The sequence below is a fragment of the Sphaeramia orbicularis genome, chromosome 15, assembly GCF_902148855.1.
Source record: "Sphaeramia orbicularis chromosome 15, fSphaOr1.1, whole genome shotgun sequence".
NCBI classification, from domain to species: domain Eukaryota; kingdom Metazoa; phylum Chordata; class Actinopteri; order Kurtiformes; family Apogonidae; genus Sphaeramia; species Sphaeramia orbicularis.
In genome coordinates this window covers 35948807-35970234 of record NC_043971.1, presented here as the reverse complement: position 1 = coordinate 35970234, position 21428 = coordinate 35948807, and the positions used below count along the sequence as shown (strand labels likewise).

The following is a 21428-nucleotide window of genomic DNA, read 5'->3' as shown; positions in this document are numbered from 1 at the left end:
TGGAAAGTTTAGCCAACCAGCATTTTTGACTTGATTTTTCTTTATCAGTGACTCTCATGTGTTAAAATTTCATTACTTTAATTCTGGAAGCATTTTCCTTGTAGACCAGTGCAGTCAGACTTGGGACAATGTAAAGCTAATAAATACAACAAATATAAGCCTTAAAAGAAGTCAAGAGATAAAAATAAGTGAAAAACTGAAAATTAACCCATAAAGACGCAAACATCCACCTTTAACCTAAACCATCTACTGATCTAAACCGTTTAATGCCTGTTGATCCATTCATCCTATCAATTCATGTCAATAACTGGTGTAAAATACAGTTATTCATCTTTTCATGGTCATCGGATATGACCCATTTGGACATTCAGAGGCTCTGTAGTTACCATGGAAACACTGTCATCTTCTACAACATTGTTTCACCAGTAAAACCCATGGAGTTGGATCAATGACAGTGGATGGACACACTGGCTTTATGTTCAATTACTGATATTTTTGCTGAAAAAAGTAACTTTTTTTCAGTTTTCTGTGTTTCTAATATATTAACCCTTAACTTTAATCTGAACTTTTATGAACATCTACATGAGCAGTGACTTAAATGTAAGAAAATATCAGATTTCCACAGAAAAAAACACAATCTGCAGAGGATAATATTTTAATAAATGGTGATAAGTCACTAAAGAAAAGTTAAATATAGACAAAAAATACATATATTGGGACTGCCACAAAAGTCCCACTTAGTCTTTATGGGTTAAAAATTAAAATTTAAAAAAGTCAGTAGCATTAACAGCATAATAGTCTCCGGGAAGAATCCATGAGAAAATGTAGTGTTGAGTCGATATTTGGATGTTGCTGTCATGTAAATGGTCTGATCAGAGAAAGCCTGGTTAGTCCTAAGATTAAGCCTAACTCTTGGAACAACCAAGAGCTGCTGGTCCCCTGAGGTAAAACCCAGCATCCATGTTACTGTTGAATTTAACTCCAACAGAAACAGACACTCTGGGAAACACTGCTGACCCCATTTTACTTTGGAAACTTTGGGATTGCGTTGTCATGTGGATGGGAAAAAACAGAGACTTTTAGAAACAGACAAAATTACTGGTTGACTGGGTCTTATCAGTCACTTCACGTCCCTCCTTTATTCATCACGCCCCTTTAATATGCCCCTTTCTTGAAGAAAACAACTCATCATGCTTGTAGCTGTTCATTCAGCATGGATACGGAATCACTGGCAATTTTCTTTTTGCAGTCTCTGTTGTGCATTTTAACCGTTTTTTTTTTTTTTTTTTTTGCTTCTATGCGTCTATGAAACTGGGTTCATTTTGGTACCTGCCACTTTTTAGACCCAATAACAAAAGAGAAATTTAGACATATATCCCCCCTGGATGTACCTGATGATCACCTCAGATAAATGCAAAAAAATATATATATACTCTTGCTCTGAGCCACCCCAAAATTAATGAATTTTTAATAAAATATTGGGGCCAAAAATAGGACCAAAATTGAGACAGGAAAAGCTACCTAGGTGTCAGTGCATTTGATCTGGAAAACATGACTGTAAATGGTCTTATATGGTGATGTAAATAAAGACACTGTTAAATTTTTCAATCTTAGTGGTTTTTCTAATCCAGACATGTGGAGTTTTTCAAGAATTGGCAGTCTCATTCCAGGTTTTGTATGTAACCCATTGTGTCCACTTGCGTTACATTCAGAACCTGCCCATTTAAACCCATATAAATCGCAAATGATTTTGCAACAGCAGTCATTTACTTTGTATAATTAGTTCATTTCTCAAAATGTACCTGTGAGAGAATGAAGAGATATTTAAAAAAATAATAGCATGTAATTTTTGGGTCCTTTGGACCGTGTTACATGCAGATTTTTGATTTTTATCTGAAAAATAGTTTCTCTTTTATCTCAGTATTTATTTTTAAAATAAACCCAAAGTGCTTCCAAACTTGCTTCATAACATTAGTCTACATCTGGTTTGAATTTGTAGCCCCCGTGTCCTGTTTTTAGGGACCAGTTTCATAGAAGAACCCAGTAGGCAAGCTGTTATTCAACCAATTTGTAGTGGCATTTTCAGCTCTGAGTGTTGTGCCATATGCATTTGAGGCATGTTAAAACTTTGTAACTTTGCCAAAATGCTGATATGAACAGAGCTGGGTGTGTATTCATATTAATGCAGCATAGGTGTGCAGAGAGAGGAATTTATATCAGTACAAGGTCAGGGAAATAGATCAGGGTTGGACCATTCAGGCAAACAATGACATTTTAAAATGAAGCCAATGCAATACTGTTGGTGTAGGTTCTCTGTCATGTGTCAGGCAGCAGAATCTGGACCAGCTGCATGGCCTTTTCCAACATAATAGTCTAGTTTTCAAGTAATACAAGCGTGGCGGACTTTCTCCAGGTGTTTAGAAGAAAGAAAGGTCTTCACCTTGTTTAAAAATCTCAGCTGATAAAATGTGGCTTCAGGAAAAAACTAGAATAACTGTTGTGGTTGAATGCCTCTGCATCAAGCTGTAGCTTCCATCTGTGTCTGCAAGACTCATGAACACAAGTGAACATATATGTAGTGTAGTGTTATATGTGTTCTTTGTATAGCATCTGCAAGTCCACTCAAACATTTAGAAGATTCAGATGGATACATGGAGGGACAACCCAAAAACATTAATGGTTGAGCTATAAAAGTACAAAATTTAAGATATACACCCTCTATCTGCATCTTTCTCTTCTCTGTCCTAATCATGAAATATGAACATTGACGACAATTCTGTTTAATGGGAAAGTGAAACTAAATGACAGTTCTTACAGGTGCTGCAGGATGTCTGACAGAATCTTAAAAGTGATTCGTCCTTCATGTCATGTCATGCTGTCAATCATGTGTCAACCTTCTCTGACAGTACCTGTGATTTAGAGCCCGAACGATATAGGATTTTTGGTATACTGATACCGATATTGGGGGCTAAAAAAAAGCCAATATCCAATATATTTACCAATTACCCATATATAAGCTGATATATGGAATAAAAATATTGATATACACAGGATTTAATAGTCTTATATGAGATAATGGTGGACATATGAATTAACAGTTGCATAAATCTTTGTTTATCTCACAAAGATAAAATGCATAAATCTCATTTCTTTTCTATCTCTTGGAATATAATATACGTAAAGGCTTTTGTTGACTTTTTGACCAGTGAAACACAAAAAATCTCAGCTGAATCTTGTACGTGCCTGAAAACTGTAATACAAATAAACACATAAACCTAGTCGGCCTGATCACAATCAAGGTGTACAAGTATATTTGCATCAGTTATTCATCAGTATTGCAAAAAGATCCCCCCAAAACCATTCCCAAAATGTTTCTTTGGCCATCTTATTACTAGATCTTGCAATCCTCCAAATTTGAAGAAAATCGGATAAAAACTGATAAAATGGCGACCCAATGAGCATGAAAATGTGCACAATGTTATTGTTATAAGAGAGCAAAATTGTTGTACATAATGTTTTGTAACATAGTAAATAATTACTACTCAACTCCTGAGTCTTTTTTATTACAAAATACACACATCCCATTGCTTTTCATTTATTGATCATTTTTGTTGAACAGCTGTTTGATTATCAATTCTAATTTTCAGTATTAAGACAATCAACCATTTTGTTCTGAAAACCCTTCTTTTACAGCCCTTTAATTGTAATAATAGAATGGGAACCTGTTATTTCAGTATTATTATGACTAAATATGCACAACTAGACAGATTTTGGTATGCTCCCTGGCTGCAGAAAATTTGGTAACAATGTGTCAAACGGATGTTTATGCCGAACCGCATGTTTTTAATGGCGCGTTGTTCACCAAAATTCATGTAGTGTCCGTACACCAATATACTTCCATCAATAATATGGTGTATATGCCTTATAGATATATTGTTATAACTTGTTCACAAATGTTTATTTCTTCCTGTACCAGGAAGACTTAGTTACAGATCTAACACAGATGCGACCATGTGGTAAGCCAGATTTCCATTCCAATCTTGTAGAGTCCATACACCAAGTAGTGTCCGTACACCATATCAAAATATGTGGGTCTAATTTTATTGTTTCTGTCAATATATGGAATTTTTCAGCACGCATGCTTTGGACACGACATCTATGCAATAAACAATGCATGATTATCCTGAGTGCTGAAACGTTTGTATATCTTTGTAGGCATTAAATACGGAGGCTATTAGGCTGTAGTGTCCGTACACCCAATAATTTCTGATTTGACAGGGGCAGGCCTGCAAAATTTTTAGTAGACACCATAATACAAAAATATTTTGGGCTTTAAAAAAGAAATATCAGACAAATAAAAATGGCCTGTCTGATTTTTTGATAAAAACATTATTATTTTTTATCTATATGTGCACCCTTTCTGGTACCCTTGATTGTGATCAGGCCGAGTGTTTTTGTTCTTTCTTCAGGTTAGAAATGCGCAATTTGTAATTAATGAGGAAAAAAAGGACTAATAAATAATACTAGCAGCCATTAACTCCAGTAAATGAATCCCAAGCTGCTACATTTCCTATTGTTTTCCATCTCCACCTGTTTACCACTCACTCACAGAGGTGTTCCATGGATGCCTCCTGGCTCTTGCCCCATTTCTGACCCTGGATTTATTTCCTCTCAGTCCAACCCACAACTACTGCGCTTCAGCTTTACCCCCCACCCCCCTGTTTTATCCCACTCACCAAGTGTGTACGTTATTTTCATAACCCCCTTTCTGGGACACCAGATCACTGTCCAATTACCACTTTCATTTCAGCCATCTACTGGAAATCAACACCGCTTCTCCCTCCACTTTAATGCCAAAGGACATTCCAAACACAGCATGCAGCTGCTTTTAGTGTGTCTAAGGTTTTGGTGTATGTGTGTGTGTGCATGTTTTCCACTGCTTTTCTTGTTGTGTTGCAATTAATGAGCACAGAACCGTCCTTGGCTTCATGGAAGACTCGAGGCTCAACGGTGTGAGAATGAATCACCGTGACAGATATTGTTTAGTGATTGTGTTTCACATGGAATGTTACTAGTATCAACGCGATGGCACACAAAGTTGTTCTTCTCAGCTACACTGGAGCAGCAGGGGACAGGTGTAGCACACTGCACTCTAATATCAAACCCTTTAGGTCTCTTAAGGATGACTCATGCTTACATAACCCCCCATTTCAATATAGTGTTGTGTTGTATCACCATGGTTAGTAAATTGCAAACACTGCGCATTTACTTTTAATGAGACTAAGTAATATAATAGCTTGCGGGTGTTGCTGTTGATCATTGTTACTGATGAGGAAGCCAATTATTTAAAGCGTTTAAAACAGAGATACTCATTGCTTTGTCTGGAGAAAAAACAAGGCTTTTAACAGTTTTTTAGTTACAAATTCTTAGCGTTTTTCTACCTTTAATACATACAACTGTAGGGGGGAAAATAGAGGAACCACTCTAAATTTCTGGTATTGAACTCCACTGAAAACCTCTGGAATGCAATCAAGAGGAAGATGGATGTTCAGACCACCAAACAAAGCCAAGCTGCTTGCATTTGTGTGCCAGGATTGGCATGAAACAGCCAACAGCCATGTGAGAGACTGTTGGGAAGAGCCCCAAAATGCTTGACGGCAAGGGCTGGAAATCAGGGTTATTCCACCAAAACTCTAACTCTAACTGTTTAAAACAAATATGAACTCTTCAAGGTGTGAATACAATGCATTTTTGTTGTTTCAACTGGATTTATGTAATACAAATAAATGCTTTAAACAATAATTAATGTGGAATGTTCCTAGCTTGAATTGAACTATAAACAGTAAAACCATTGATCTCTTAATTTTTGTATATAATACAAATAAAATCACTAACTCTATGTTTTTAGACTGATTTATAGATGTGTTTGTCAGAGTTGGGTGATGGCTTTTAGCTGTTGCATTGACACTGACTTATTCCAAAAATGTGTGACTGAATCCAGCTTGTGAATATGTGCATAATAATTAGTTAAGCCTATGCTATTATGGACTCTACTCTGCTTTGGACAGCTTCCCTTATTTTCCATTGTTTATGAGAATCTAGGCTGAAATTAATGATAGAATCAAACTCAATGTAATAGTTTCATTGAAAAGTCACTGCTGTTTATTGTCATCGAGACTCTTATTTCCTTCATAATCTTAACCCATAAGGACCCAGTGTGACTTTTAAGGCAGTTCCCAAATGAGTTTTTCTCTCATTTTCTCCCATTCCTAAGTGATATATCACTATTTATTATAATATTATGCTCTGAATTTTGCATTTTTTTCCAATGAAAATCATCTGTTTTCCTATGGTTAATTCACTGATCATGTAGATGTTCATAAAAGCTCAGACTAAAGTCAAAAGTTATTGTATAGAAACAGAAAAAAACAAAAACAAAAAAAAACCATAGGTAGATAGATAGATAGATAGATAGATAGATAGATAGATAGATAGATAGATAGATAGATAGATAGATAGATAGATAGATAGATAGATAGATAGATAGATAGATAGATAGATAGATAGATAGAGGTAAAAAAGCATCATTGAGATTGCAAATCTCTTTTTCAAGACTGACCTGGAAAAGAGAAGCAGCATAACACACAGTTTCTCACAAGACCTAATTAGTACATTATACAAAAACTTGCAATCAATAGTTACAAAACAATCATTTGTGCAAGTTTAAAAACAGTTACATTGGCCAAGCTCATTGATTTCACGCTCCTTTAAAATAGCTTTAAATTCACCTATAGTAACAAGTTCAGATAGATTTAGGTGGTTTTGCAGGGCGTTCCATGCAGAGGGGGCAGCATAGTGAAATGCAGTCTTACCCAGCTCTGTTCTGGCTCTAGGAACCACCATCAGTATGTTTTTCTGTGAACACAGAGCATACTGATGTTGTTTTTTCCGCATACAAGTACAGCGATAAGATAGGAGGAGCCCGATAATACATATGTAAATGAAAATCAACTGATGAGACCACCTGCGGACATACAGAGAAGGGAATCCAGTCGTAGCATACAAAGTACAATGGTGATTGGGATTTCCACAGCCAGTCATAAAATGTAAAAAATTAATAAAATGAAAAAAAATGAAGAAAAAGTGACTTTTTCACTAAAATCTATCATTAACTGAGCATTAGACCAAGTGTATCTATCCACTGTTAATGATCCAACTCCATGGGTTTTACAGTGGAATAATGTTATAGAACATGACGGCGTTTCCATGGTAACTACAGAGCCTCTGAACATCCAAATGGGTCATATCTGATGACCATGAAAAGATGACAAACTGTATTTTACACCAATTATTTCATATTTTGATGGGATTAATGGATCAACAGTTTATATCAGTTGATGTTTTTGCTCAATGGTGGATATGTTGGTCTTTTTGGGTAAATAAAATATCCAATAAAGCAGAGCTATTAATTAACTCAAACACAGATACATTTGTTTCACCTATTAACCTGGTTTTCATCCAGTTTGTTAGTGTTTGTTGAAATGACTGAAGGGGTTTCGATTGCTGCTGTGGGCAAACAAAGCAACAGGTGGCGCAGCGTTGGCCAGACTATTGCATTAAGAGCACAGATGCAGGCCATAGGAGCTTATCTGAAGTGAAAGAAATAGTGTCATGTTGGCCTCGGTTATCTGGCCTCAAAAGGCATCTGTTAATACATCCTGTGCCCCTGACAAACACCACCTTCCCCTCCTCTGCTCTGCTCTGCTCTGCTCTGCTCTGTCGTCCTCACCTTTCAGTATTTGTTGTTCCCTACCAGCTGTGACCTTTATTCAGAAGGGTCAGCACAGAGAGTGAGTCTGCATGTGCCTCTGTGCATGAGTTAGTGCATGAGGAGGGGGTTTACACTTTGGAGGAGGGATGGCAGAGGGAGTTGACATAGCATGAAGAGGAATTGTCACCTCAGCTCATTGAAATAGGTTGTCATATGTCTGAGTCGAGTTCAGACGAGACAGATCAGGTTGTCTGCTAGTGTTTGTACATCGAATGAAGTCTTTTCAGATGCAAAACAGAGGTGATTTCAGCATTTTATTTGACCTCCCGCAGCGTAATATATTCATCCAAAGTATGATTTGTTTTTTTTTTTTAAAGATGGGACATGAAATAATTCGCTTATGGGAATCACCCGAAGAGTTTCCAATCTTTTTATAAAATTTTACTTTGCATGACTGTGGAAAATTTTCACCCTTGGATTGGAGATTTTCATTACAAGTACAGGAGTTGTGTTTTGTTAAGGCGCTGCCCTGGGCAGTGCGCTGCTTCAGAGAGAAAGCTTATCGCTGTGGGACTCTGCGTACAGCGTTTTCTGTGAAGGATGGAGTCTTGGGATACCGACTCTGAGGATTCATGCTGTTGGAGCGACTCCTCTGAAGAGCTGTCATCATCAGAGGAAGACGAACTTGATGTCAAATACAATAAAGAGTAATGCCACTCATGCAGTTGTGTGTGCTGTTTGCTGAGACATTTTTATTGTGTCAGTGCCACTTAGTGGGTGAATTAAGTTGAGTAAGACATAACTGATCATGTGTTTTGTTTTCATTGGCTCTAATGTCTTACCTTCTTTTAAATAGAGACATGACTTTAAAGGATGATCACTGTAATACTGGATCAAATGTAATAATGTTTTATGATCTCTCTCCGCAGGGAGGACATCAGGACGGCTAATGTCATCGCAGCAGAGGCAGTCACCTGTCTAGTCATTGACAGAGAGTAAGTATAGAAGGACATAATGGTAGATTAGTAGTAGTAATGTTTGTAGATTATAAATTATACAGTTCTTTACACAATAATTTATTCTGGAATAAGAGCAAACTGTCTAAAGAATGACCATTATGACTTGTTTTGCTTGGTTTGTTAGAGTCTGGAGTGATTCATGCACATTTACTTCACATTTACTTTCACTTTACTTGAGTTCTGCTTTGTGCATAAGTGACATCCATCCTATGATCAGGAACCCACTTCTGCACTTTTACACAAATAAACACAATACATGATCAAATGGAACAAATGGTTATTCCTTCATTCAAGTTTTAAAACTGGATAAATGTTGTGGATGGTATTAAAAAGAACTTAAGTAAATTATGGTGAAATGTTTATTTGGATAATCTGCCGCAAATCTGTAACCGGAGCTTTATAAACATTACAGTATGTTTGTAACATCAACAGCTGAAGTTAAACGTTGTGTGTCTTCCCTCACCGAATTTTTATCAAATCTGTACAACCTGAGTCATAGCCTAAGTATCACAAATCCTTAAGTCTTTACTCACCTGAACCTCTTCCCACATGGTGAACTATCTCGAAGTGTACTCCACCATAAACAATCCATTTGTTCACAAACAGACCCGAGTACTTTTGGAAATTTGTCACGATGTGCATTGTGGGAAGCGGAGCTACACACAGCCGCAGTAGCAAGAGGCAATGAAGCCGTTTCGGATGCGGCTGCATGTAGCTCCGCATCCTACAATGCATGTTGTGACAAATTTCCGAAAATGCGACTGACCTACCGGTTCTGTTTATAAACAAATGGACTGTTTATGGTGGAGTACACTTCAAAATAGTTCCCCATGAGGGAAGAGATTCAATTGCGTAATCACGGAGAGGCTTAAGGATTTGTGATACTTAGGCTGTGACTCAGGTTTTACAGATTTGATGAAAAATTGGTGATGAAAGTTATACACAGTTTTAAATATTTATTCTGCAATTGAAGTCAGACTTGTGTTAAACATTTAAATGGATTCCTATTTCAGCACAGCTTGAATCTCAATATCTTGATAAAATGCAGTTTTTTTCTTATAATGCATGCTAATGCCTAAACCACAAAAATGTATAGTATATATAGTTCATCAGAGTATTTCTGATAATTCATGCACAAATACTCATGAAACTCACCTCATTAACTGCTGACACATTACATATAAACTTTCTGAAGGGAGACTGTGATTTACATTCTTGTTTTTATTAAATCACAGGTAAAATATCTGCATCTGTAAAAATCAAGCGTTTTATAACTGCCGTGTCCAGGTTTATAAAAGGCAGCAAGTTGCATCGTTAGCACAAATGACTCTAATGATCCAGTTTCTGTGCAAAGGTCATCCAATCACTTGTAAAAAAAAAAAAAAAGCTGTGCTGAATTCCCAAATCAACATAAGAAGAGTGGGTCTAAAACCTTCAAAATCTACTTTATTTAATATTTATTCGTACTGATAAGGAAAGTATTTACTAATGTGATGCAAATTTAGCATCTAATGAGGCTTACAAGTTCATTTGTAAGGATGGGACGAATGCCTGTTGTGAGAATAGAGAGACAGACGGGTTGGGAACGGGGAGGAGATGATATCAGATTACGTAGGCCTCCCTGTGGCCTTAGGGAACACAGTGGGCACAAATGGACATCCTCGGAGCTAACAGGGCCTAGAGGGGCAAGTGGGTGAGTCATCCAGCACATCTGATTACTGATGTCTGTCAAGCAAGCAGCTAATGCTTTCGCGATCCACAAAGTTAGGACACAGTGTGTGTTCCACAAGGCCACCCTAGTTTTAGCACCGATGCTAGGTAGTTGGTATTCATAGGCTACCTTTGTGTCTCTGGGTACATGTATTATGTTTTCTGGATGTCCGTGCGAATTTTGATGCAGCTAAGTATAGAGGATGAAAAAGAGCAGAGTAGGAGAAGATGGGGAGGAAAAACAAAACATAGGAAGACACTGTAGGCAGCCGACGTTTAAAGACACGCTGAGGCAGTCCCAGCTCTCAGACGTCGTGGCCTCAACAGGAGAAAACACCAGCTGCATCCCATCTCCTGCCTGACAGTTTGATGAGCCCTGCATGAAAACCGCCTCAGTTAGTGTTGTTCTAGGATGTTTGGAGTCTTTTCCAACGATAGCCACAGTTTAGAGAGACGTGGGATGAGACTTTTGTGAAGATTTTGGACAGATAATACCATCTCACCATGAATACTCTTCAGTCTACATCTGATACAATGCATATTTTCCAAAAAACTAAAAGAACAGAACATATTTTTGTATACTTTTTTTGTCAAATCCTAACATCTGTGTCGTCTTCATCATTCCACACAGTGTGATGTCTATTTTATTATTCTTTTTTTTTTAAACATTTATGCACAGCTTCTACTTTTGTCCCTAGAATTCCCACACATTCCCCATCTGCTATCACAGTTTTACACCTCTTTGGGACTGCTCTGTCTTCTCATGTGTTTTTCAGTGATTTCTAGAGGCTTGTCTCTAAATACAGACCAATGAATATTTAATAACAAGAAGTGGTTTTATGGCAGGCTGGCCATATATTGCACCATCTTCGTATACAGATTGCCTGCAGTATTGCAAAGTGCTGTATCCCTTCTAGACATAAGTGATTTACTCTGTACATACTTGGAGCAGGGGAATATGTGTATTGTTTGAGGCTGTATAGACAGATTACAAACAAAGAAAGCTGTCTCCAGATGGTTTAAACCTGTGCATTTTAACGTTTATTTTCTCTGTTTCAGTTCATTCAAGCACCTGATTGGAGGGTTGGAGGATGTGTCCAGTAAAGGCCATGAAGATGCTGATGCCAAAGCCAAGTAAGGCAGATACAGTCTTATAATGTCTGTTTCTATTGTCAGTAACCTATTGACTATATGTTTATCTGGATGACATGGCCTTCGGGGTTGATGTTTTTCCAATGCTATTGTGTGTTTAAATAACTAATATTAAAGGGGTCATATTTAGCTAAACCCAGGGTGAGATTTGTCAAAAAAGCAGAGGTTGTTTTTTTTGTTTTTTTGTTTTTTTTGGAGTGTGGGGGGGCAGCAGTTATATACATGGGGGTGTGGTCCATAACTAATGTTAACTAATAACCCTGCTACGAAACTTTACATACTTTCAACATCCAACTCCCAGGTTCTATTCCTCTATTATACAGCGGATCTTACACGAAATTTTCACAACTTCTAACCTGTATCCACTGGATCCCCTCCACTGCTCTATGCCCCCCCCACACAAATGCTGGGCCTCATGAATTTGTCATGTTTACTCCCCCTTTACGGCACCCCACTGCATGGGGATGTTTACAAATTCTGAGACAGCCGACAGTTCAGTTCAGGTGAACGTTAGTGCCAGTAATGTAGGATATAGGTGAAAGAAAACTGTCACAACCTGCCTGTTATTTCAATTGGTTGGTCCCCCCCCCTCCGAGGATGACATTTATTGAGCAGAAGTAGGGATGTAAAAACCAGACAAATCACACCCTGGCTAAACCCACTTTTATTAGTCTTTGGTACATTTATTTGTGTATTTGGACCCTAATAGTTCAAAAAGTTAGAATTTGAACCCTCCAGGTGCTGCAAAGCTATCTGTATATTCATTCCGGCAAAAATCGAGTGGATTTCTACAACCTGTTTTAACTCCTGCTTAATTTGTTACATTTATAACTAGTTATGTCACGACATTTGCACATATAAGGTCAAGACTTCTGAAAAACTTTTCTCCGAGTACGACATAATTGTTTGTCAGCAGCAGCTGTTGTAGTAAAAACTGAAAATATGTCCAAACTTCAAGCTGATTACCTAAAATGTTCAGTTGTTGGTTGAATGGAACAGAGAAGCACAGCCAACAACCTGGAGGGGGTGGGGGGGGTGAAGAGGCTCATGTGCATTTAAAGGGCCGGTGCTCAAAATGACCTTTCTGGCATCATTACTCAGAAATAGGGTTGAAAATGGACCTGTGGAGTTGAATTAATGAAGAATTTAGACCCAAGCAGAGCATTTACAGTTTATGTAGACCACAGGGAAATGTTTTAAAATGCATAATTCCATTTAAAAAAAAGCAAAATATCACTCCTTTAAGTCTTAACCGCTTAAAGGTGAAATAAGCGATTCCTGAGAGAGACTACAGACTCATTGAGCATCTTCACAATTTAGTTCCCAGTTTTATTCCTTGTTCTAAACCTTCTCAGACTTTATTGATGCCACCTCATTAGTGATTGTATGAGAGGCTGCTGGTCTAAAAAGGAACCAGACCTTTAACCAAAACATGGTTCATACTAATATGTGTTTGGGAGGTGTATGTTTTCCATTTACAACCGCCTGAACTGAATTTGTTTTCCAGGCTCTTGCCACACACAGTGGAGTGGAGGAAAACATTAACTAATCAATAAACCAAATTAAAACAGCATAATGAGGCAAAAGTTAAAAGAAACTTTTGAAGAGTAATGCATGTAACTCATGCTTGTATTCGTCTTTTTTTGATGTTTTTGATGTTTCCTGTAAAAGCTGTAGCTGACATAAATCAAGAAAGAAAAAAAAACCCTAAATGAACACCTACCTCCTGCACTGCCGTGTCCTATTGTCCAAAGCATAGACAGAAAGATGGATGACACTATGTAATGTCATGCTGCTGTGGAAAAATGAAGATCTGCTGACTTTGCGCATCTAATGCATTCTTGTCAGCAACTGGTCAATAAAGTTGTCAGTCCATTGTTTTTGCATAGAATGGGAAGCCTGAAAAGGGCAGAAGTCTAGTTTCCTCTCAGATCCTCTTGAATTAGAATATTTGGTAGAATATTTACTCAAAGAACAAAAACACTGCATTTTGACACTTTCAATCCTTGCTAATGTTGTGTATCTTTATAAATTCAGACATACCATCGAACCCAATGAGCTTGTTTGTTTACAGCACAGGTGTCAAACATGCGGCCCAGGAGCCAGATCTGGCCCACCAAAGGTTCCATTCTGGCCCGTGGGAAGAAAGTGCAAAAATTAACCTAAACAGTCAAGGTTGTCAAAATCATTCTGGTTCAGGTTCCACATACAGACCAATGTGATCTCAAGTAAAAATAACAACACAGTAACCCATAAATAATAACAACTACAAATTTTCTTTATGAAAAATTATGTGGAAAAAATTTAAGTGAAAAAAATAAGATTACACTGTGAAAATATTTACATTTTCAAAACTATTCTTTCACAATAAAATGCAAATAAATACATTAATAAAAACAAAGATGAACAACCTGAAATGTGCAATTTGAACAATATTCTGCCTGTTACTAAATGTTTTGTGCATTTATGGATCCACTGTGATCTGTAGTTGCGTTAATAATAATAAGAGATGGAATATTGTAGAAATTGTTCAAATTTTAGTTCCAAACTCCAAAATTTTAACAATATTGTGCCTGTTACCAAATGTTTATGTAACACTGTGTAATGTACATGTATAAATAATAAGTTGAGGTATCGTTTTGTTAAAGTTGCTCTAATTTTTCTAATGAAATTTCTGTTTTTTCAGGTTATTGACATCTTTTTTGTAAAATGTAAATATTTTCATAATTTAATTGGGGGTTTTTTTGTACTAAAACAAAAAGAAAAACTTGGATTTGTCATTATTTATAGGTTATTAAGTCATTATTTTACTGGTCTGGCCTGCTTGAGATCAAATTGGGCTAAATATGACCCCTGAACCAAAATCAGTTTGACACCCCTGGTTTACAGTATTTCAAGATTTCCCCCACAGAAAACCTATGTTTGATATCACAGCTATGAACTGTGGGTAATTCCCATAGGTACAATCTGTAAAAATGCAGGTTTATGGAAAGCGTGCATTAAAGGCTAAAAACGGCCAATGACAGACCCCTCATATATTTTAATGATTTGACAGCTCAAAGCCCTCATGGATTTAACAAGACCGTGTCTCAAATCCTATGAGTCTATAAGTGTGAACCCTGGGATCGGGACCCTTGTCCTGTGGCTGAATTCCAGTCAGACAGCGGCAGAGGGTGTATTCTAACCTAGAATAGTCATTCACAAAGCCTTGGAGGTATAGAAACACCAGATTTTATCAGCCAGCTATCAGGCCCTCTGAAGATATTTGATAAAAAGTGTACTTGATTAGAATTGCTTGCACTACTTAGAATACTGCCTTACATCTCGACTGCTCTCCAAGGTTATAAAAAATGTGCTGCCATACCTAATCCATTGTGATTTTAAGTCTATTGTATAACAAGACAATGCTCAGGGGGCAGGCCAGAAAGAAGAGGCTGTGACCCCCGTTTCTATTTTTGGAGGACTTAATATATACTCTATTTACTGTCGCTATGGAAACAGGAGGAAAAAGTATGGGGAGACTCTGACACTACAGTGGGCATCTTGGGGTTCAGACAGATACATAATGGCATAATCTGATACTTGGCTTCTCCTGCTATGTTCCGAGTCAAGGAGAGAGGAAACAAGAAGCTGGTAATGACAGAGTACGAGCGCTGAGACAGTAGGAACGGCTTATCACCACAGGGAACGATAGATATGGATAGATAAAAGGAGGAGAGAGAGAGAACGAGACGAGTGTCAAAGCAAGACGAAACCGCCGTCCACTGCTTTGGATTTCTGACCGACTGCTGAGAGCGTCAGTCATCTTTTGCAAGTCACGGATGGCATTTAGTCAGCAAACAACAGAACATAACACCAGTCACTGTCTTGGACATAGACAGCGAGGGAAGTGAGAACAGGATGTATAATGGGGGGGGGGCACAGTGGTTTGCCCCTGGCACTCAGCCTTGGCCAGATGCCGCTTATGGACTCACTGCCATTGATGGTTGCCGGCTGCCAGCAGATGCCAGTGATTGAAAGAGATTGCCGGTTGTGATAATCCCTCTGTCCTATCAAAGACTAATTGAAAAATGTATTTAATGCAAATGAGAAAATAATCAGACCTCTGCATCCCTCTTTTACCGTTACCGGCATTACTGTCATCCGGTTCTCTGCAGAACTTTGCCTTAAAATAGAGTCGCCCTCCCCCTGGTCCCCCAAATCTGACACATCAAAGACATTTTCAGCCTGATTAAGGTTGCTTTTCCCTGCTGCGTCCTACATCTTCTTCAAATGTGTTCTGCAGGGTGTACCCCACCCAGGAAAGCACATTTGTTTCTTCGTGAGGAAAGCCTGAGTCAGGATCCCATGGTGATGGAAACTATCTCTAATTGGTCACAGTGGATACGCACTATGCAGCAGTACTGCGACTATACAGCAAACTACAGCTGCTCTGTGTAAGGTTGACAGGTCTTTTCTTCAAAGACTTCCTCCTTGCTATGTGCTGCATGCACACATTGGTTTTGATCAAGCCGCTACCTCTCAGCAGGAGCAGCTTCACGCTACACAAAATAGACAGAGTATGGCAGTCTTTCCCGTTTCACCTGTATGTCCACATGCATAAAACATGTATTTATTCAGTGGAGGGCGAGGAGAGCTTTTTCAGGTGCTAAATGTGAGACAAAAACAGCAAAGCAATTCACCTGTAAAGCAGGCTGGAATAAAATAAATATTCTTTTGGACAGGATTTCATCAAGCTTCAACATCTTGTCAACACTCCCACACATGACCAAAAAACTAGAGAAGATGCAAAAGGAAAACAAAATGATCATTTGAGTGAAGTCTGATCACACCATGTCTGACTGTTCCTTAAACACAGAGAAAAAGTGTCTAATTCAAAAAAGGGAATAATGTGGAATGCACTTAAATAACACTATGAAGAGGAGTTGGGTGGTTAACACTATGGCCTCAGAGTTTGCATGTTCTGTCTGCGTCTGTGTGGGTTCTCTGAGTGCCTTCTCCCTCCTGCCGTCCAAACACATGCATGGTAATAGGTAAATTGGTCACTCTAAATTGCCAGTAGGTGTGAATGGTTGTTTGTGTCTCTGTTTGTTAACTCATTGGTAGCAGTGATAGGCTTCAGCACCCCCACTGCCCTCCTGAGGACTAAAGGGTACCTGTAGTGACTTTCCATTGGCAGCTATTTCAAAAGGTCATATATAATACTAGTAGTTCTGTCTGGTAACTTATATTGTAGCCCATTGTCAAGTACAAGTGAGTACAATATGAGGGGCCGTGTGGGACATTATTCAGAGTTACCATTCACACACACATATGAAATGCATTCACACACACACATCTGAAAATGCACACACACAGCTATGAAATAAACTCACACACATATGAAAATGCACACATACACTTATGAAATGCACTCACACACATATGAAAATGCACACTTACACTTATGAAATGCACTCACACACACATATGAATACGCACACATACACTTATGAAATGCACTCACACACATGTGAAAACACACATATAAACTGCACTCTCACACACATGTGAAATACTTTCTCAAACATATTTTTTTTACTTCAACAGGAAGGTATTTTACTTTAACAGGAAGGCGCACATTTTCGTGTGTGTGTGTGTGTGTGTGTGTGTGTGTGTGAATGCATTCCATATGTGTGTGTGAATGGTAGTTCTGAATAATGTCCCATACAGCCCCTCATACTAAGTCACTGCTCCATCAGTCAGTGGTGATGAAATCTCGTAGTATTGTTTGGTTACCTGGGCTGTAGCTGACACCAGTCTGAGATGACACATTATCGGTCAGTGCTGGATCACGTCTCTGGGACAATAGCGGAATGCTTTGCTTACAGCTGCACAAACAACAAGTGTAAATGTGTAAACTTTCCACTTAATCTGCTCTGACTGCTATTTGTTTACTTGTACTCCATTACCTGGAATCATTGCCAGGTACATCCTCTACGGCGGGCAAAGACTGCACACATACATTCTACCCACGTGCGTAATTCATGTAATAAAAAGTCCAGTTATGGTGATTTTTCACTAAATTTGCACCTCCCTTACTTATAAAGAGATGCACAAAGCACAATTAATGCCGTAAGCATGACCAGTGCAGGTTCAGTTTAAGCAGTTCAGAAAATGTCAGCCATGTGACGAATCCAGCCGTTGGCCGCTGTCAGCAGGGATAGGCCACCACTGTACTCATGAAACTTGGTAAAAGGGTAGGGCATGGGCAAGGATGAATCAATTAACCCTGGGAGCAGATCAGTATAAGGGGGGTGAGGCTTTAACATTGGAAAGCACCATTATTTAATGAAATAAACCAGTAGCTTCGACTGACAAAATAATACTCACTTTGGCTACTGAAGTAACAGTCATTTAAAGTAATTAGTGTCACAAGGTGTCAGTTGCTTTATATTATAGACTACTGGCTATAGTCTTTGACCTCTGGGTGCTATTTTAGTTTTCTCTTCCTTTAGTAATACAATTAGTCTCTTTATTCCCAGATGATACAGATAATTTAATGGCTATTAAATATTTCTTCGATCATGAAGACAAGACATAAGGAGTTACTGGTACTGACATCATGAGAATCCCATTTAAGGTCACAGATACCTCTTCCGCCCTTTTCCCTTAAGTCTGGTTTGAGCCTGAATAACCACAGTAAGACAATGAGTACAACGCACACTCTCGCTCTCACACATACACACACTTTGACACATGAGGATTGCGTCATTTTATGATGTAATCTGTTCACTGATACAGATTATCACACTCTGGAGTGATACTCGACCTGCATACGAACACTTTGTAACATTCTGTTTCCACCCAATTTAAAACAACCTCAAAATACAGCTACTGTGTAACTGACTAGGGTTTCATTACAGCTCTGGATGCAGCTGAGGGCTGTGTTAGCTTTCAAGGTCATCCTTCAGATACATCTATTTAAGGAGGATGTATGTGTCCAGTCTCACTGGGACCGCTAACCAGTATCATATTCCCATTTCCAGAAGTACTACATGCTGTAGCAAGCACAAAGCACTTCATCCATTGACAAAGGCGATACTGCTCCATGCCCGACTGAAAAAAAAAAAAAGTCGATTTCACTATTCAAGTTGCTGGAGAAAAGTCTCCCTCTGCAAATATCCTTTCTATTCATGTAGCCCCAGAGAGCTTGTGTGTCCTTGACTGAGAATGGAAGCGACAGGAAAGGTTTATGCCCACATTGAAACCATTCAGTCCTTTTCTTTGCTGTTGTTGTTGCTGCTGTAAACTGATAACTTCACCACCTGGTTTCAAGGTTTTTCATTGTACTAACAGGAGTCCCAAGTCCACATTATGCACATAAAAGAAGACTGATCATTAATCGTCCATTGCTGCTTCAGTCAGCCTTAGTTTGTAGGTGCTCTTTGGATTACTAGTGTCTCAGCACTTCCCTATGCATATATTGAGACAATAATGACATCTGCTGGCCGATTCTAGTACTACATTTATACCTTTTTTTAACAATTACAATAACTAGCATGCACAAAATAAGATATTATTGTAGTTAATTGGTTATCATGTTAAGAAGATACTATCATATTTATTGATCATTGTATTTGGAGTAAATATTTAAAGTACATATAAATATTATCGTTTATATTAAAAATGGTTGATTATGCAAATCTGATTGTGTGTGAGGTGACTAAAAAAGTGTATATGAATGGTTTGTATGGATGTTTTGTGTTATTGTAAAAATATACAGAGGAAAATGTGTGTTAACAAAGCAAAGGAAGCGGCTCTAGTTTGATTATTAGTTTGTAAAAAGGGGGTGGGAGTCAATAAGTTATACTTCTTCCCACTCCTTTTCGAGCACAGAAAAATTGTAATTTTTTTTTTTTTTTGACCATGTTTTATGATTCTTTGTTATCTGATGATTCTGTGTTCAAAATAAACTACTACTACTACTATTACTAATATCCTGCTGAGACCCAGCAATGTATTTTTGTCCTCTGTAGGGATCAAAAGTGTCACAGTTTTACTTACAAAAAATGTTATCCATTGCAAAGGACCTTCCTTAAAAAATAAATAAATAAATACAAATAATTTTAAAAATGTATCTAAAAACAACAGTTGCATTACATTTCCATTCAAGACAATTGTTTAATGTAAATAAGCTAAAACTTTCACTTTCCTGGGTCTCAGGAGGATATAGTTCACAATATAAAATAATGCTATTATTGAAACTCATGATAATTGATGGAATTTATGAGTCTGTCTTCATTTACAGTTCTCAACACCTCATCTTTTTTATTTGTTTTGTTTTGGACCCCATACTTGCGGTCCACGTCGACCCATGTGTGTGATCTCCTGACCTTTTCAATAATCCCAGCACACGCACGATCGGTTATTTATTGATAATTTCCATAGGCAGAGAGCATTTTGGGATTTGGAGTGTTTTCTGGGCTGCCTTCCAGATAATGGGTGGGGACAGTAAGATAAAAGGATCACCTGTGAATCCACATGATCGTGTGAGTGTTGATGTAGAGTCATACAAACACCGGATGCCCTGGTAACCTGATGTATTTTTGAGAAACACATCACTCCGTAACCTGCCAGCACGTGTTGGTCACAGTGCCCGGTGGTATGGAGCTTTGGGAGAGGCTTTGTTGTTCTGACTCACCTTGTAACTACTATGCTGTATTTTCTGCTCAGTTAATGCTAAACCAAAGGAACTTTTTCCACAGTGATGAAAGAATTTTTCTGAGTCTTTACTCAAGTACAAATACTAATGTTGCACTGCAAATAAAAATCGTGCCGTCAAACCTTTTTACTGAAGTATGTGAGTTTTATGAGCAAAATGTGCTAAAAAGTAAGTAGTCATAGTGTAGTAAATGGTCACAGCCAATGTTTTACTATTATATTGGATGATTTTAGACTCATATTACAGCTGCATCAATGTTTATGTGTCATTTTACTGCTGCAGATGGTTAGGGTTGAGCTCATTGAAGTCATTTGGACAGCTTTATATACAGTTAGGTAGCTTATAAATATACAGTCACGGAAAAAAATTATGAGACCACACCTTGTTTTCTTCAATTTCTTGTTCATTTTAATGCCTGGCACAACTAACGGTACATTTGTTTGGACAAATATAATGATAACAATAAAAATAGCTCATAAAAGTTTAATTTCAGAGCTGATATCTATCCATTTTCCATGTTTTCTTGATAATCACCAAAATCACTTCAGTTCTTACATCAATAGCTAAAACAGGGCTTTTAGGCATTCCATGTTTTCTTTTCTGTCTGTTTTAGTCACACGATACACACAGGAGTTAGTACCTGATTGCATAACCATTGTTTTTGATGACTTTTGATGGTCTAATAATTTTTTCCGCAACTGTAAGTTTATGGACAGTTCGATAAACGTACAATATTCTAATCTTTGAGAACCAAGTTTCTCTCAAAAGTCAACTGTGTGTACATTTAGCAGCCCTGTTTTCATCTATGTGACAATGCACTTTCAGCTTATCCAAATGGATTTTTAAAGAGTTTATTTAAAAAGAAAATAATCTTAAACTCACCCCATAAAGAAACATTTCAGTTTTTTAGTTTAGAACATTTGGACATATGTAGTACTGACTTTACAGGGAGTATATGGAGACTTGTGATTAGAAAAGTAACTAAAAAGTACAATATCTGCCTCTGGGTCAAAACACAGTAATGTCCCATCACAGAGCGAACTTTAATTGATTGCAATTCCAACATTTATTT

The 21428-nt window shown here is 37.8% G+C and overlaps 1 protein-coding gene across 2 annotated transcripts in view; it reads left to right on the top strand.

Annotated features, from left to right (window-relative positions):
• The window catches only part of prkg1b (protein kinase cGMP-dependent 1b), a 174395-nt gene that overhangs the window by 142563 nt on the left and 10404 nt on the right, over positions 1 to 21428 (top strand). For both annotated transcript variants that reach the window (XM_030156607.1, XM_030156606.1), the window contains exons 8-9: positions 8701 to 8766; positions 11560 to 11634. In XM_030156607.1, the coding sequence (XP_030012467.1) occupies positions 8701 to 8766; positions 11560 to 11634 (141 nt within the window). The remainder of the gene's footprint in view (positions 1 to 8700; positions 8767 to 11559; positions 11635 to 21428) is intronic.